Here is an 18,334-nt window from a genome sequence, read left to right as displayed (position 1 = left end):
TCATTTTTACTGTTATAATATTTAGCTTTGTGTTATAGGAATGAAATCAGGCCCTCGGTCAATATCTGATTGGAAACTGGTGCAAAATAACAAACAAGCAGAATAGACAATTTTTAGATTGATGACCATAAAAAGAAAATTGATCACTAGACTCATAGAAGAAATTATTTAATTACAGATCAATGAAACATACAGTTGAAACATAAAGTTGTTAGAGAATGGAAAAAAGCAGGTGCACCAGCACACAGACTGGGACCAAGACAGAAGGGCATAGAATTACACTGTTTAGCATTTGCTGATGACATGGCACTGATCGCACAAGACATTACCGATGCACAGAAACAGCTAGAATTATTACAAGAACAGGCAGCTAAAATAGGATTACAAATTTCATTTGAAAAAACAAAATTTATGACTGACGTCAAAGATGCACCTTCTGATCTCAAAATTAGTAATAACTACATCTCTCAAGTAAAAGAATTTAAATATTTAGGTGAATGGATTGCAGAAAATTGTAATGAAAAGAAATCTGTCAGATCAAGAGTCCAGAAAATGGAGACGGCGTTTCAGTTAACAAAAAACATTTACAACAAAAAGAGTCTCTCGTGGAACTGCAAAATACAACACTACACAACAGCAATTAGACCCGAAGCTCTCTACGCATCTGAGACACTAAACCTTCAACACAGAACACTAAAAGAGGAATTAGAAGTGAAAGAACATAAGATAATGAGGAAAATCCTAGGACCAAGAACTAAAGATGGGGTACATTATCCAAAACCCAATGCAGAAATATATAAAAATATCTCCAAAATAACAGACGCAATGCGCATGAGAAGAATCCAATTCATGGGGCACTTAGAAAGAATGGACTCAAACAGGTTAACGCACAAAATCCACACATTTTTAAAGAACAAAACTACAAGACCGAACTGGTACAAACAGACGGAAAAAGACCTGAGAGAATTAGGGTCTCCAAATCTACATGATAGAAATGAAATCAGAAAAATCACAAACACACGGGGTTTTGAGGAAGAAGAGAGAAAAACTAACCGACATACATGGTCTACGCAACGAAAGCTAGCCCATTCATTGTTTATGAAGGAATACTGGGCGAAAAGGAAGGCCAACAAATGTTGATTACGTGTGGTCCTAAGTGATCCATCCGCGAAGAAGAAGAAGAAACATACAGTTATAAAGTGGAACTTTCTAGAATAAAACACTCACTGGATCAGAATATCAGAGAATTAGCTTAACATTTTAATGGCCATGATATGAATTAGCATATTTTAGGTCTGGAATACAAGATTGTATGTGAATTGTTTACACTGCAGTGTCTACTGAATTAGATCATTAATATGGACTACTAGTGATGCTGTGTCCTCCAGAGGTACAAGAGACAAATATACACTGCTGAACATGAGGTTGTCTGCAACTCAGGCAGCACTAAGTTAAGGCTAATGTTCAAAGAGGGCACCATGCAGCAAGGACTATTTTATGCTTACTCCATACGTTACTCGAATAGTTCCTAAGTGGATGTCTGTCCACCAAATGTGGATACAAGCGGACACATGGGGCCTCTCAGTCAGTATTCATCCTGTATGAACATCGGTACCAACAGTACCTCATCTGGATGGTATCTATAGTCACTGATAAGAAGAGTCAAACTGGGAATTTTATAAGTGATCGTAGTTACCATTCATTGGATTCAGGCCTGTACCACAGTTAAAGCCAGATCAGTGCAAGTGAACAGTAAGCTATTACCATGCAACTTCATCATACTAAAGTAAAGTAATGTAATATCTATTTCAATAAGGTATTGAAATTTTTTGCTGATCTATGTTGCCATACAGTTTTGTTTAGTTGTTGCCTGACCCTATTTGCCCCTGAGACAAGGCTGTATAGTTATTGCATGCAAGCAAACCACCCCATAACAGCAATTACTTTTGGTGGTAGGAGTTCTCTTCCTGCCCCCTATTTATGTCTGACACCAAGCACATTTTGGTAAATACAACAGACGAGATAAAAATTAAAACTGGGTATTATTACGGAAATCATAGGGTTGCTGTGAAGTCATAATATTAGAAAAGTTAAACTAAGACAGAAAAAAGCATTTCCTGTGTATGGAATTTACAGAAACCTGACAATTAGAACAAGTAAATTCTTTAAAGAAATGTGCCATAGGTTCAATTCAATCATTTGAGCAGTGAATGAAACTGATTTAGAAAATGTGTGGAAAGCTCAATGTAGAGGTGTAAGACACAATACAGTCTACCAATTCCTTGAAAATACAGATAGTAAAGAGCACCAAAAAGTTAAACTTCAAGAATAGAATTATTATTTGCCTAAGAAGGACAGTGCATATGGAAGGTAACACTTACTACAGTAACTACAGAAATAAAAATCAGTAAATCCATGTTGTCTTTCTTATACATTTACGAAGAAGTGGTATACTAATAACAAATGTGTTCATAGTAAAATACATACCGTGGTTCAACAGGCAAAGGAGTCTTAAGGTACCCAGGGCCTTTACCTATTCTAGCCATTTCAGCTACTTTTCTTGAATTTGCGCCAGCAGCTATCACTGCACTCTCAAACTTAATGGGTCTAACTTCACCATCTTCTGTTTTTACCTGTAATTAAAACCAAAATTGTAGCAACAACATATAAAAAGACATTTAAGGAATTAAAAAGATTTACGTACCAAAACAGTGTCAACTGTTTCATAGGTTCCTGGCTCAACGCCTTCTATTAGCATGTCAGGCATTTTTCTAAATTCAAATCCAATAACCTCTCCTGTTACATATTCCACTCCTTCAGATATTGCTTTTTTCTTGAATGCCATTAGCAAAGACCATGGGTCAAACCTGAGATGAAACCATACACACATTTGAAGATTGTTAAAGCAGTTTAAAGAAAAAATAAGACACTACTTGTAAACTTTCTAGTAAACTATTTCATAACATTAAGAAAGAATATTGTCAACATACATGCAACCCTTATAAATATACTCATAGACTACTCTGTAATAAAATTCATAATTATGTAGTTATCATTATTAAATAAAATGGAATGATTATATAGTATTATTGGCTGTGAGACACCATCTGGGTAGTTACCACTGTGAGCCATCACAATGACAGTAATTAATGTAGTCTCAGACCTAGTTTTTGGACTAGAAGGTACTCAGTAACATAGAAATTATTAATATTTTTGCTGTGATGTTCTCTGCTACTCCTTTCTTGATTAGTAAGCATTTTCAGAAGCAAGCACATTTCTTTACTTTTTCTTGATAACTGATTGCTCAGAGGCAAAATTTTATATAAATGCTCCATTTAGCAGAATAAAATGCTCTGTCTGTAGACTCAGCTGCCTTTATCCATATCCCATGTGCCTCCTTACCTATACTCAAAATGAGCTTCCTTTCATCATTTTTTGTATCAAAGGAAAATTCAACCAAGAAACCTGATAAATTATAAGACAGCATTTTTGGACATTGCTTACCTTCAGGAGGCAAGATGTTTAGTACTGCCAACAGACACTTATAAAAGTAAAGACACTACCCTAGATTTCAGAGCTATTGGTTCTTTCCCCAGGAGAACAGGAGGTAGTTTAGAATGGTAGAAATGGTAGGGAATGTTGCCAGTAGAAGAGGGACCCACCTGTAGTGGGATGTGGGTAGATGAGAATGAAGGGGAAGATGTCGAAGTATGTCTCTAACACCTTCCCCTTCATCTTTGTGTACCCACTTAGTCATTACAGGTGGGTCCTCTTCATCCTGGTTTCTGAGTGACTGGACTTTCATTCTCAACCTTCATCAGCCTTTCTCTCTCTCTTCTGCAAGGAAAGAATGAATAGTTCTGAAACCTAGGATAGTGTCTTCACTTTTTATAAAAAGTGTCTATTGGCAGTGCTTTCATCCTTTTTCCTACACTTATTTACCCAAGCACATCTTAACATGCAAACTGGTGCAGTGGTTAGAGAAAAAGACTCATATGTGGGAGAGGCAGAAACCACTTGTAGCACAGCTACTCTGATTTCAACTTTTCATGGCTTCTCTAAACCATTTCACATTATGCCAGGATGGGTCAATGAACAAGGATATAGCTGATATTCGGCATCATTCTTTTCCAATCCAAATTTTGCCTGTCTCAAGTGATTTCAAATTCAAAATGACATTAAACTAAAACCTTCCTATTATCTTTCTTTTCCTACCTACCTTTCTTTTCTGATAATGAAACTGCTTATAATGTTCCAGAGGATCAAATCCAACATACATTTGTCTAATCTCCACCAAGACCCTCCTTAGCTTTAAATAGAAATAAAGGTCACAGTAAACAATGTGACTGAATGAAAATGAAAGATGTGCTAGCTTTGCTTATGATCACAATAAGTTAATTCCATAAATGTGGAGAGAAAAAGAGAAGAAATTTTAATAGTTGGAGTGTGGAACACAAACTGCTATCAGATACATGGGGAGAAAACACATAGACATTCTAAGAATATACTAAAGGCTAATATGTATAGCAGCGTTAAGAAAGAACTATAACGATACAACCTTCCCCAAGATTCTAATGAAGAGACTGATACTGCCTTTTTTGTATGCATTCGGGTGGCTGTCGGACGAGTCAGTGCTTCCTAGGGGCTTGTATGTGTGTCTGTATATATATCATTCTGTCCAATTTGCTAAAATACTTGATATACATTGAGAAATCATATAGAATGTTCTGGAAGGACATATATTATCATGATTGTGAGGGGATTTTTGTCATTAACAAAATTATGTACAGTTGCTGAGTTAGATGTTTAATCAAGAAATTGAAGTGTTATATCTCTGGCGGAAAATATTAAGAGGCTGTGGAAATGTTGGCATAAGTGGCTGGCACCTCTAGTTCCCTTAACTGCAGTTGATTGGTGGGTTGACACAGAGAACGTCATTATCTTGAGAAATGGAATAAAAGTTATTACCAAGCGACGTATTTTCATTTGTTATCTATTTGTATGTCCTCCTCTGTAATTAATATCCTTTGTAATTACATTTCTAATTACCTCTCCAATTGTTAACATCACACGAATTTTCAATTTTCGGAATTTGAGGCCTTATTGGTAAATTTTACAAATGTAATCAGATGAAGCACGAGATTTGTACTGTCATTGAATGTTAGTAACCAAACCCAAATTGTAATTAATTACATAACTAAAATAATACAAGAGACATTATTGCAATTAAAGTTCAGATTGATTTTCATATTTAAAACCAGTGATGATACTATAATAATTATTTCAATTAATATTGTATATTGTACCTTATTCGGCTGTAACATCAGTTTCTTTACATTTTGTAAATTTTAATTGTAACATCAAAATTGTACAAATTTAATAATGGGTTATTTTGAAATTTATTGTTACAATTCTATATAAAGTAAAGCAGCAATGCTGAGAGTCAGTTGTTGAGTTGTTTTGTCAGTCAGTCAAAGAGAGCTGTGAAGTATGTCAGTCAGTTTAAGTGACGAGTATGCAGTTCAGTTGTCAATAAATTTTGTGAAGTTGGAAACTGTTATATTCTTTCATCAAATGAACTCCAGGCAATAGAAAGTTAAGTTAAATGTAATGATCCAAGCGGAACATTATAGAACAAAGAATTCCACACCAGGCACAAAAAAGCTTTGATACATATATGAGGATATTGATACCTATGACCACTGGTAGTGAGCAAGGACTGCATTATCTGAATTGACCAAAGACTGCAGTGTGTTACAAACTGTGTCTGTGAATGTACATGCTTCTTGTATTGTACTTGTCAGTAAAATGTTTATCTACATCATTGTTCCCATCTTGATACTGCTATTTTTGCCACCCCTAGTGAATTCTGCCAGCAAATTCAACACTGCACTTTTAACTTTATAAAGCTCTGGAAAACTGGAAAACAAACATTACAAGGGGTACAAAAATTTTAATCAACACCTCAGGAAAAAAAGAAAAAGTCAAGCTGCAACCATGAAGTACAATGATGTCAGTAATCTATACATTCACCTTTCAGTGCAGCACATCACACTTTTCCCTACAATGGATGACTTGATGGATACTTTTGTTGTAGAAGTCTGCATTTTGATTATTCAGGAAATGTTCCAACTCAAAAATTACCTTGCCATCATTCTCAAAATGCCTAACATACAATTGTTCCCATCTGAAGTGAGAGGAAGAAGTCATTGCGTGTAATTTAAGGAGAACATGGAGGAGGGGGTAAAATTTGAAAGCCCAAAGAAGCAGCATTTGTGACTGTGCCTTGCACAGAATGAGTTAGGTCATTGGAGCATAATGATTCCCTTCCCACATCCCCAATTTTTCATCTTGGCAGCCTCCCATAACCTTATCCAGAGATTTTGGTGATATGCTCCTGTGATGGTTTGTTTCTTGCAAACCAAATGAAATTGGAAATTAGCCTATTTGTAGCAGTGGTGAAGCCACTCATTTCCACCTCTTGCTTTTCTCTTGTCTCAGGGACACAGTGATACACCAAGTTATCATACACAGGTGGCTAAATAAGTAATTTGGATTTGCCTGACACAGATGCAACATTTGATCTGCTGTCTTAGTTCAGCAGTCATTGAACAAATCAAGCAGCAACTTTTGCCAACTTCAAAATTTCATGCAAGATGTTGAAAACTGGTCCATGACTAATACTTACTTTTTCCACAATCACCTCAATTGTGTACACTGGTCTTTGAGCACTTTTCTTGGAATTCATAATTCTTCACAGAGTGATTGTCTCCCACTTCATTATTTTTCAGTCAGAATTCTTTGATTATATTGGAAGCAGGTCTGCTTCCTAACTATTGTCTCATTTGATGGTGTAATGTTACCATACATTCCTACCCAAGAATATTTGCTACATCCTCTCTACCAAAAAATCTTCAGTTAAGTCACAATTTTTGCTTGACATCGCACAAAATTGAACTTTTGACAATAAGATTAAATTTGTTAATGAGTCAATTGCTTATTGGAAAACGAGAGGTATTGCATCTATTTGACTGCCTTGATTCCAGAAGTTTCAGTATGTCATGTAAGAAAAGTGTGAGCTGGGTTTCATGAGACTGGTGTTTTTCTAAATCCATGCTGGTAGATATAGAGGTGGTAATTTTGTTTGAGATATCTTACTATGATTGAGCTCAGGATAAGTTCTAAGATTCCACAACAACTGGCTGTCAATGATATTGGACGGTGGTTTTGTCGATCGCTTCTACTACCCTTCTTGTAAACGGGTGTGACCTGTGCTTTATTCCAACTACTTGGTATGATATTTTTGTTTGAGGGATCTAAAATAGACTGTAGTTAAAAGAGGGGCTAATTCAGCTGCAAATTCATTATAGAGTCTGATAGGAATTCCGTTAAGCCCTTGAGCCTTTTCCAGTTTTCATGATTTCAGCTGTTGCTCAACACTCCTGACACTACCAGTTATTTCACTCATCTTTTCGGTGTTAAAAGGATTAAATTAGGGCAATTCTCCTGGGTTTTCCTTTATAAAGGATTATTTGAAAATGGAGTTAAGCATTTCAGTTTTTGCTTTGCTACCCACAATTATGGTTCCTCTCTCATTCATGAGTGACTGGACATTAACTTTAGAGGTGTTAAACAGCCTTTACATACAGCCAGAATTTATTTGGATTTTGTGAAAGGTAATTTGACAATATTCTGCTGCACCAGTCATTGGAAGCTTCAAGCATTGCTCTCTTGACAGCTGAATGCATTTTATTCAGTATTTCTCTACCTATAGCCCCATGCTTTGTTTTACACTATTATGCAGTAGTCTGTTTCTTTAGAAGTTTCTTTACAGTGACTGTGTATCATGGAGGATTCCTCGCATCACGGACTGTTCTACTGAATACCTATCTATCTAGTGCATGGTGAACTAATCTTTAAACTTTAGCCATAGTTCCTCTATATGCTACTGTCTCGTGCTAAGAGTTTCACGTTCCTCACTGAGATATGGCACTAGTGCTTTTTTATCTAGTCTACTGAACATATAAATCTTTCTACGTGTTCACATGTCCTTTGTACAGGGTGTGGCAAATAAAAATGGCCTGGAGTACAGAGTTCCAGGGTACAAAGGAGCACAGCAGAGGAAAGGAAATACAGAACTAACCTGACAATAGCAGATGTTGAAAGTGTTCACCATCCATCTCTTGGCACTTTTGGATCCTGGTCAGCAAGTTGCTGAAGTCTGAACTACTTGCTCTAGATAGTTCTCAGAGAAGACTTTAATATTATTTCACAGAATGTCTTGTCAGGCCATCCACTAACAAAACTGTAATCATCCCAGTTGTTTGTTGGATGATTGAAATCTCCACCAATGATTATAGTATGGGTTGGGTTGATTTGGGGGAAGAGACGAAACAATTGAAATCTCCACCAATGATTATGGTATGGGTTGGGTTGATTTGTGGGAAGAGACCAAACAGCAAGGTTATTGGTCTCATCGAATTAGGGAAGGATGGGGAAGGAAGTCAGCCATGCCTTGTCAAAGGAACCATCGCAGCATTTGCCTAAAGTGGTGATTGGGAAACTTCTGTACAAGAGAACTCACCATTTTCCCTAAAGTTCTAAATTACATTAGGAGCTGAGACTGACAGTCGATAGAAGGATCCAGTGGCAACTGTATGGCCCACCCCCTTATGCTGGGTCTTGCCCAAAAAATCTCATGTACAGGTCCAATTTCTCTCTCAGAGGAGTTGAGTTTCTTATTTGTTTTGACAAGTACACCACTTCCATTTTCCATTAGCCTATCCTTTTGATATAAGCTTAATTCTTCCCCAAAATACTCACTACTGTCAACTTTAGGATTTAACCAGCTTTCCATACCTAGCATTATATGAGCTTCAATGTTTTTCAGCTTCTTAGGAGTGCTTCAAATTCTGGCTCTGTGTTCCAGCAGTTAACTATTAGGATTTTAATACTCTCACCTGTGATGGCAAGGGGGAGGTGGTATTTCTTTGGATCTTACACTGACCTCAAAGCGTTATCTCTGGAGTGGATGGAGAGCTGTCTAATCTAAAAAAAACCTTGTGTGCACCTCAACACAGTCAGTTACCTGTGTATCAGCCTCAGATAAGTATTGCACTGCTGACTTTGGAAAAGCCAGTCATGTTTAGTTTTTATGTCCAAAAAGGGCAGTTTACTGCAACCTCAAGTCCTTCTTGGGCATTCCATCCATCAATTCAACATATAAATGTAAAGCAGCATGTAAAGTTATTAAAACAGAGATAGCCTCTGAAAACCAAGTACAACAACATTCCAATTCAACTAAACACCATAAACACACACTTTACCAGTACTAGCTCAAATAAAAATCTCACTCAAGATCCAAATAAAGCTGAAGTTAAGCTCCCAGCTCTAGATAGTAGGCCATATGACAACTACTGATCATCTCGTATATCCTACAGGCAAGTTAGTGAAGCAATTTCCAAACTCAGCAACTCAAAAGCAGAAGATTTGTATGGACTTTCAAATTATGTAATAAAAAATACAAGAAAGAAATTCTACTGCTACTAACTAAAATCGTCAACTGAATGCTACATGAAGGAATCTTCTCAAACCGTCTAAAACCTTCTATTGCAATACCTATCCATAAGAAAGGTGATAAAGCATCCCCTGATAACTATCGTTCCATCCCACTCAGACCAATCATATCAAAGTTATAGTATACTGTAAGCACATACAAATTAAAGAGTACTTTGAGCAAAATCATCTTCTGATCTTCTCACAGTATGGTTTCAGACCTCACCTTTCAATTCTCAAAAGCAGTTGGAACCAACACCACAAAAAATATGTTATTCTTTTGAGAATAACAAAACAGCTGTGCTATTTCTCTACACTTGACAAAAGCATTTGATTCTTTCTACACAGATGGCAGTAGTATTGCATACACAATGTATAAAAGGGCAGAGCATTGGTGGAGCTGTCATTTGTAATCAGGTGAGTCATTTGAAAAGTTTTCCAATATGATGATGGTCGCATGATGGGAATTAACACACTTTGAACACAGAATGGTAATTAGAGCTAGTCACATGAGACACTCCATTTTGGAAATCATTGGGAAATCCAATATTCTGAGAGCCACAGTGCCAAGAATGAACCGAGAATACCAAGCTCAGGCATTACCTCTCACCAGGCACAATGCAGTGGCTGATGGCCTCCACTTAATAACCAAGAGTAGTGGTGTTTGTATGAAGGTTTCAGTGCTAGCAGAGAAGCAACACTGTGCAAAATAATTGTGAAATCAAGGTAGGATGTATGACAAACATATCTGTTAGAACACTGCAGCGATATTTGGTGTTAAAGGTCTATGGCAGCAGACAACTAATGTGAGTGCCTTTGCTAACTGCATGATATCACCTGCAGTGTCTCTCCTGTGTTTATGACCATACCAGTTGGACCCTAGATGATGGGAAAACTGTGGCCTGATCAGATGAGTCCTGATTTCAATTGGTAAGAGCTTATGGCAGGGTTCGAGAGTGCCACAGAGCCCATGAAGCCATGGACCCAAGCTATCAACAAGGCACTGTGCAAGCTGGTGGTGGCTCCATAATGTCGAGGGCTGGGTCCTCTGGTCCAATTGAACTGACCATTGACTGGAAATGGTAATACTAGTTACATGGAGACCATTTGCAGCCATTCATGGGGCTTCATGTTCCCAAACAATGATGGAGTTTTTATGGATGACAATGCACCATGTCACCTGGCCATAATTGTTTATAATTGATTTGAAGAACATTCTGGACAATTCGAGCAAATGATTTGGCCACTGAGATTGCCTACCATGAACCTCATCTAACACTTATGGGTCTTAATCAAGACCCATAATTGAGATCGTGCACAAAATCTTGCACAGGCAACACTATTGCAATTATGAATGGCTACAGAGGCAGCATGGCTCATTATTTCTGCAGGGGACTTCTAGTGACTTGTTGAGTCCATGGCACATTGAGCTGCTGCCCTATGCTGAGCAAAAGGAGGTCCAACACAATAATAGGAGGTATTACACTACTTTTGTCACCTCAGTGTAAAGGGGAAAGGTTGTTACCAAAAGACCTTGAAAGGTTTTGACCAATTAACTTCAGATTTCCATAAAATACTCTAATAAACATTCAGGCAGACACAGGCTACATATTTTTAATATATAAACATTTTCTCTCTGAAAGTCAGACCTATACATTGTTGTTGAAAAAAATAAAATGTTGTAAAGGGGCAAAGCTCGTGACCGATGAACTTGAAACTTTTAAATGATTTCTAATAAATATTCAGATGAAGAAAGCTATATATTTTTTAAACAACAATATACATGTTTCCTGATAAATACAACTGTGTAGTATGTCCTGCTGTGAAAATGTGTGGTCTCATTTTCTTTTCCACTGCCAGTTTTAACTACAATAGCAGGACATTTAAACATTAGATATATCATCTCCCTTATACATATTCTTTCTTCTAATATATTATTTTAAACAAAAATTGTATACATGACTATGTGCTGTTTTGTTTTCTTCCACCCAGTTGGTTTCAATAGAAAACAAAAAAGTTGTATTTATGGCTTATCGGCATTGGAAAACCAATAAAAAATCTGAATCACCTGAAACTTTGTAATCTTACCCATTCACCAATTAAAACTACGCAGAATACTATCATTGAAACTACTATCCTCACAGATGCAGTGGAAAAAGGGGTCTCTCATACCCCAAACATGATTCACCCACTCATTTTAAAAAAATTCCATTCCAAGTCAAAGTTTCGTTGGTAATAACAACAAACAAAGCTCAAGCTTAGAGAGTGGGGAGAAGAGGAAATGCACAGAGGTTGGGGAAGGGGAATGGACATAGAGAGGGGGAAAGAGAAGTTGGAAAGAGAGAGTGGGAGGAAGAGGTGGAGAGAAGTAGGGGGAGATGGTTGTGGACAGAGAGGGAGCATCAGAGGTGATGGACAGAGAGAGGCAATGGACAAAGAGAGGGAGAGGAGGAGGAGGAGGTGGAGATTGACAAAGAAATGAGGGAAGAGGAGATGGACAGAGGGGGAGAAGGAGATTATGCTGTATATCCAAATCCGATACATATTTTGCAACTGTACAGCAATGCTGTGTTCGCTAGTTGTATATACACTTGAACCTTGTTTGTACATAACTCTGTGATGTGTAATTCTTATTTGTAATTAAAGTTTTTTTGATACCAGCAAAATATAACTTCAAAATGTGTTAGTTAAACCTTACGTATACATAACATATTCTTATGTAATTCATTGTTATGGTGAAAAATTGAGTTTTGTGTAATTGTAATGGGCAACGTTGTATGAAAAGAAGCCCTGTGATATTTTCCTTAACTTTGTGGATGTATGCAAGTACTGCAAATGGAGACAGGGAAAAAAGACAGGGTTAACAAGAGTGGGCGGCATGGAAATAAATAGACTCCTGGCTCAGTTGCTTTCAATACGAGAGTTTCTTTTGTGATAACAATCAAGAAGTTAAAAGCTAACAGGTGACATTTATTGTCAAACAGTGGTACTATCATTCAGTCTCTCTCTATCAACCATGAAGAACAGAAAAAGGAAAAGTTACACTCTAGATCAGGAAGTAAAATTCATACGAGAGGTGGATGCTAATCTACACAAAACAAAATCTGAAACTGCTTCAGACTTAGGAATTGCCTATACCACACTATGTACAGTGATCAGCAAATGAAAGAGTATTTTGAATGAGTTTTCAAAACTGGATGCAAAAAATTAACAAACTGCACTTTCAGCAAGAAGGGAAATGCATAGATTTGGAAAAAGGCACTTTTTACATGGTTCCAGCAAAAACAGGCTACAGTTCTACTGATCACTGGTGACATGCTGAAAGCAAAGGTGATGATTTAGCTTGAAGTATGAACATCACTGCTGATTTCGAGGCTTCATCAAGATGGTTACAAGGATTTAAATATTGTCATGGAATCACAGAGGAGAACAGTTTCCCGTGAATCAAAAGCTGTGGATGATGTCACTCTGCAACACTGGATTGATGAGGCTCTGCAAGGTATCTTAAGGTATCCTCAAAACATCTACAATTGTGATGAGACTGGTGTATTCTACAGCCTGCTTCCTAGTAAAACATTAGCTGAAAAGGGTGTCTCATATTATGGAGGGAAGAAAAAAAAATTCATGTGACAATTTTTCTCATAATGAATGCACATGGATATAACTAACTTCTCTCACTTGTGATAGGATCATCTAAGAGTGCGAGATGTTTCAAAGATGTAGAGGTGAAACCTATGGAATATGAATCCAATAAAAATTCTTGGATGACTATGATTTTAATGGAACAGTGGTTAAAAAACTGGACATCAGATTGAAAAAGAAAAGAAAAAATAGGATCCTTCTTCTTATGGATCAATGTGCACCACATTTACCCCAAGTAATTTAGAAATTTTCCCATCAAATTGTACCAGTGTTCTGCAGCTGCATGATTTGGGCATTATTGCAAATTTCAAAGAGCATTATAGAAACAGCTGGTTCAACATTTGAAAGCACTGACTGATGCAGGAAATAAAAATCTCTCCACTAACATACTATAAGCCCTGGAATTTATTTTGTCTGCCTTGTAGCTGGTGTCTTCCTTGACAATCAACAGTTGCTTCCATAAAATTTGTATCTTACTGGAAGAGATTGCTGCTGATGACGATTATAATGGTGATGATAGTGAAGTCATGTCTGGTATTGAGCTAGCTCTACTGGAGTGTGCTTATTTAGAGAGTTTGTACATTTTGATAATAATCTCGCCATGTGTGTGGAACTGCAGGATGAGGAGATCATTGCTGATGTGTGCCAAAAATGCAGTGATGATCAAGAAGGTTGAGCAGCTTCAAGTGACAGTGATTGAGATAAAAAATGAATCTTGAAACATATAAAATAGTGAAGTGTTAAGTGCAATCAATGTATGCAGGCATTATATCAGTGCAAAAATTTGTAGAGAAAAAGCTCAGAATTTATTAATAAATTTGCAAAATGAGGTATATACACTTAATGCACAAAAATGAAATAAACCAAATTATCTAATTTCTTTAAAGCAGGGTCAAGCTCAAAATAATGTATTTTCTCTTTAATACTGTATCTTCATTGTCTGTACAGTGCATAGTGCCAAATTACAATATGGTATCTAATTTCTCTAAAGCAGGACTAAATAATATTTTTCTTTTAATACTATACTTTATATTTGTTATCTGACTTCTAAGTAATTCTGAGCTACAAGTAATCTTTTCTCTTTCCCTTGATACATGGTCAAATCATGTTCAACTGAATAAACAATTTACCCTCATTCTTACCATATGAGGCAGTATTGTATGCAGATGATACAACTCTAATCACAAAAGTTGATGATATAGAGGTGGTGATGCAAATACAGCAATGGATTGATGCACTAATCAGCTCTGGCAAATTATTTACAAATTAATAATAATAAAACTGAAAAGACATTGTTTTCAACTTAAGTGTTTCCAATGAAGATCACAAAATAGTTAAACTGTTAGGTTTGTACAGAGATCAGAAACTCAGCTGGGTGACACACACAGAAAAATTGTGCTCCAGACAGTCACGAATTATTTACCTGTTATATAAGCTTAGGAATAATGTAAGCAAAACCGTATTAGTGTACATCTATTTTGCATTTTTACACTCCTGCGTTACCTATGGAACTCTTCTATGGGGTAACTGCCCAGCTCAAAAATTGTATTCAAATGACAAAAGAAGGCTATCCAACATTTAACACCACTTACTCCAGATAATCTTGTAGATCACTTCCAAGAGCTCAATATTATGACAACCCCTAGCTTCTATAAGTATAGCTGTCTTCTAAGTGTTAAAGAGAATTTAGATAATTTTAATCTTAGGATGTCTGTACAAGAACACAACATAAGAACAGGACAATCAAATTATATGCCGTACCCTACAGTAGGCTAGCTAAAGTACACAACCGCAACAAATATCTAGGCGCCAGATTTTTCAATAGACTTCCAAAGCTGTCAGTGCTGTTCCCTACAATACATTTAAAATTGTTTTAATAGAATGGTTAAGAAGAAAGCACACTACATTTTAAAAGGGTATAAGGAGTCAGGCAAAAGTGACATAAAGATTTGACTAATTACTCTCATACTAAGTTATAACAATTCATTGATTAAAAGATTCCTGTGTATACAATTTTCACTTTATATGTAACAATTTGTTACTGATGTAAATATCATGGAATTCTCTTAGCATTATATGTAAATATTTACACCAATAACATCTAAAATGTTCAAAGATGAATAAATTATATTCGGTTAACTCTTTTCAAATACTTGTACTTATGACACATCATGAAATGTTTGGTACATAAATTAATCCACCACACCATCACTGGGACATAAAGCTCAGAAAACTACAAAAAAATCTGCTGTTGTACAATTTAAGCAGACAAAAGGTACTAGATTTCATTTTAAAAATGTTAGCTCACAGATAACTTATTGGGTTTCAGAAATAAGAGAAGTAAAACAGGCATTCATTTCAATAAAGACAATAGGTATGTATGGTCCTGTGCTTGGAAATAACCACTGGGTATCAAATGAAATATTCTTAATCCAGAAAAAAGAAGATGGGGACTGAAAGATGGGGACTGGAGGCAATGCTTCATCATTAACTCATTCTCTTTTTTGCACAAGACAATCCTCTTCACTCCCTTTGAGATATGTTGATGTCACTGACCAGCAAAATTACTGTGAAATTAAGGAGATATGCACAGTAGCAATGGTAATCATTCCTGCCAAAATGCTGATGAAGAAAATGGGCGAAATTTCTTGAAATATTATATGATAATTAACAATAGAATGCTAGAGGCTAGAGACCTTCATATAAGGTGGCTACTAATATACTTTTTTATTTGTTCTTATAAAAGACAATCATAATACAACATATTTACATTGCAGTTGAGTTAAAAACTGATGCTTAACTGGAGGAAAAAATTCTGGCTCTGTGCATTGTATGGTCCTCAAGTACTGATCATCAGAAGGAATATAAACTGAAAACATCTGAATTATGTTATAGAAGGAAGTTAAATGTACAAAGGGAGTTCCAGTGCAAAATTAAGACGTACTGAAAGAATACGAGAGGAAATAAACATTTATGAGAAGAAGAGATTAGTTAGTTGGATATATGTAGGAGCATGCAGGACTACTTACTGGAAGAAGCATGAGAAAAGAAAAAAATGTGTAAGGGCAGACAAGGAATAGGATAAGCAAAACAGATGAGGTGATGCTGGATGTATTACATATTTAGAGGTGGAAAGATACAGACAATTTAGAAAGTGATAGACATTTGCAAAGTATCTGAAGAGTGACGATTCTAAAAAAGTATGAGAATCAACTGCAGGAACATTACCTGGAGACACACACATCAGAGTAAATTTTGAGTTCATGTGCCACCTTGCAGAGTGTGGTGGTGGTGGTGGTGGTCACATAACTAACTCTTTCTTGCTGCTTATACAAACTGTCTACAGTCACAATGGCTGCCTGTATGACTTCACACAACCCCAAATTTTAGTGGCGCCATTCTTACCTGACATGAACAATGTTTCCTCTGTAAGATCTATCGCCACAGCTACTTGACAGTGAGTGATGCATCAGTGTCAGGTCTAGGGGCCCTGTACAAGGAGCAGGAACAAATCTGAAGTGCTCTCTTCCATTGAAACTGAAACTGAGCCAGTGAGTCTTGTTTAACTTGTTAAGGGGAAAGCAAGCACAAAATGGGAGCAGCTTATTAACTGTCAACAGTTTGATTGTATGGAAATTATATGAAATGGTGTATAAGTAGCAATAAGAAGATATTTAAATTCACCGAGATAGAAATTGAAGCTGCCTGCCAGACTGTTTACTGAAGACTTAGTATCAAAGATGAACATAAAATTATAATTGGATCCTTCTGCTGGGCACCAGAGTCATCTCCAGATGTTATCAAAAATGTAAGAGAAATCCTCAACTCACTAATACACATGTTTCCCAATCATATTGTCATCACTTGATGAGACTGCAATTAACCAACAGACAATTGGAATTGCAGATTTGTAAGTTGTGGACATGACAAGAAATCCTGCAAAATAATACTAAATACTTCCTCTGGAAACTACTTAAAACAACATGTGATGGAAGTATATGAAGTGATACCCAAAAGAAATGGGACTTTTTCTTTAATTCACATTTTACGCACAGACATTCAATCCCCTTTAAAGTACAATCCACTTGCACTAAAATACTTGTCTAATCTTTTTGTTGAAACATTATTTAAGTTCACTTCTGCGATGCTTGACAGGACCTCCGTCATTTTCTCTTCACCTCAGGAACACCAATAAAACACTTCCCTTTCACGTCTCTTTTCATTCTAGGAAGCAAAAAAAGTCACACAGGGCAAGGTTGGGTAAGTATAGGGATGAGGAACAGGGATCATACCATTTTTGGAAGGGGCATTGTCATAATGGAAAAACTATTTATCTGTCTGCCACAAACCATGTTGTTTCTGCTGCACACTGTTGCATAATCTTTTCAAAACTTCCAAGTAGAAAGCCTTGTTAACTGTATGACTCTGCAGAACAAACCGTGAATGGACAACTCCTCTCACTGCGAAAGAACTAATCAGCCTTGTTTTAATGTTTGATTTCACCTGATGAGCTTTCTTGGGGCAAGGCAAACTTGAAGTCAAGGCACTACTGACAGCTCCACAGTTTTTCAGTGATCCATTTTTGATCTTTGTTGATGACTGCATGAATGTTTTCAACATTTTTATGTGTTTGGGACATGGAAGGATGATCAGAATGAGATTTGTTATCGATTGATATTTCATAATTTTTTAGATGGGAAAATGACTCAAACATTTGAGTTTTCCCCATAGCATCATCCTCGTATGCCATCTTTAACATTTCAAGAGTTTCTGTTCCACTTTTTCTGAGCAAACAGCAGAATTTCATCACCACACAATGTTCACAAAAATCAGCCATTGCAAAAATAGTAATCACACAAGACAGTTGTCATGACAGACTCTGCCAAAACCAATCCTGACCTCCTTCAGCAACAGCACTTGGCTGACTGACTCTGGAATGTTTGCTTTATGCACTTCTAGGAGCAAAATGTGGTACTGCAAAAGCTCTGCCCAACAAAAAATTAGTTCGGTTTCTTTTGGGTACCCCATCATATTAGATGTAATGGCAACAAATAAGCCTTGTCCTTTTGAGGACATCCATATTTATACTGGTATCAGTGACTATGAGGCAGTTGTAGCAACAATGAGTCTTGAAGTA

General features: G+C 36.6%; 1 protein-coding gene across 1 annotated transcript in view; it reads right to left on the bottom strand.

The window, feature by feature from the left end:
• Nucleotides 1-18,334, bottom strand: part of LOC124795892 (FAD-dependent oxidoreductase domain-containing protein 1-like) — a 215,122-nt gene that overhangs the window by 118,745 nt on the left and 78,043 nt on the right. The window contains exons 4-5 of the mRNA XM_047259971.1: nucleotides 2,705-2,867; nucleotides 2,488-2,633 (exon numbers count right to left, since the gene is read on the bottom strand). Of these exons, the coding sequence (XP_047115927.1) occupies nucleotides 2,488-2,633; nucleotides 2,705-2,867 (309 nt within the window). The remainder of the gene's footprint in view (nucleotides 1-2,487; nucleotides 2,634-2,704; nucleotides 2,868-18,334) is intronic.

This window comes from Schistocerca piceifrons, chromosome 4, assembly GCF_021461385.2.
Source record: "Schistocerca piceifrons isolate TAMUIC-IGC-003096 chromosome 4, iqSchPice1.1, whole genome shotgun sequence".
In the NCBI taxonomy this organism is placed as follows: Eukaryota; Metazoa; Arthropoda; class Insecta; order Orthoptera; family Acrididae; genus Schistocerca; species Schistocerca piceifrons.
The sequence above is the reverse complement of the archived record's forward strand: the minus strand, read 5'-3'. Positions and strand labels throughout refer to the sequence as shown.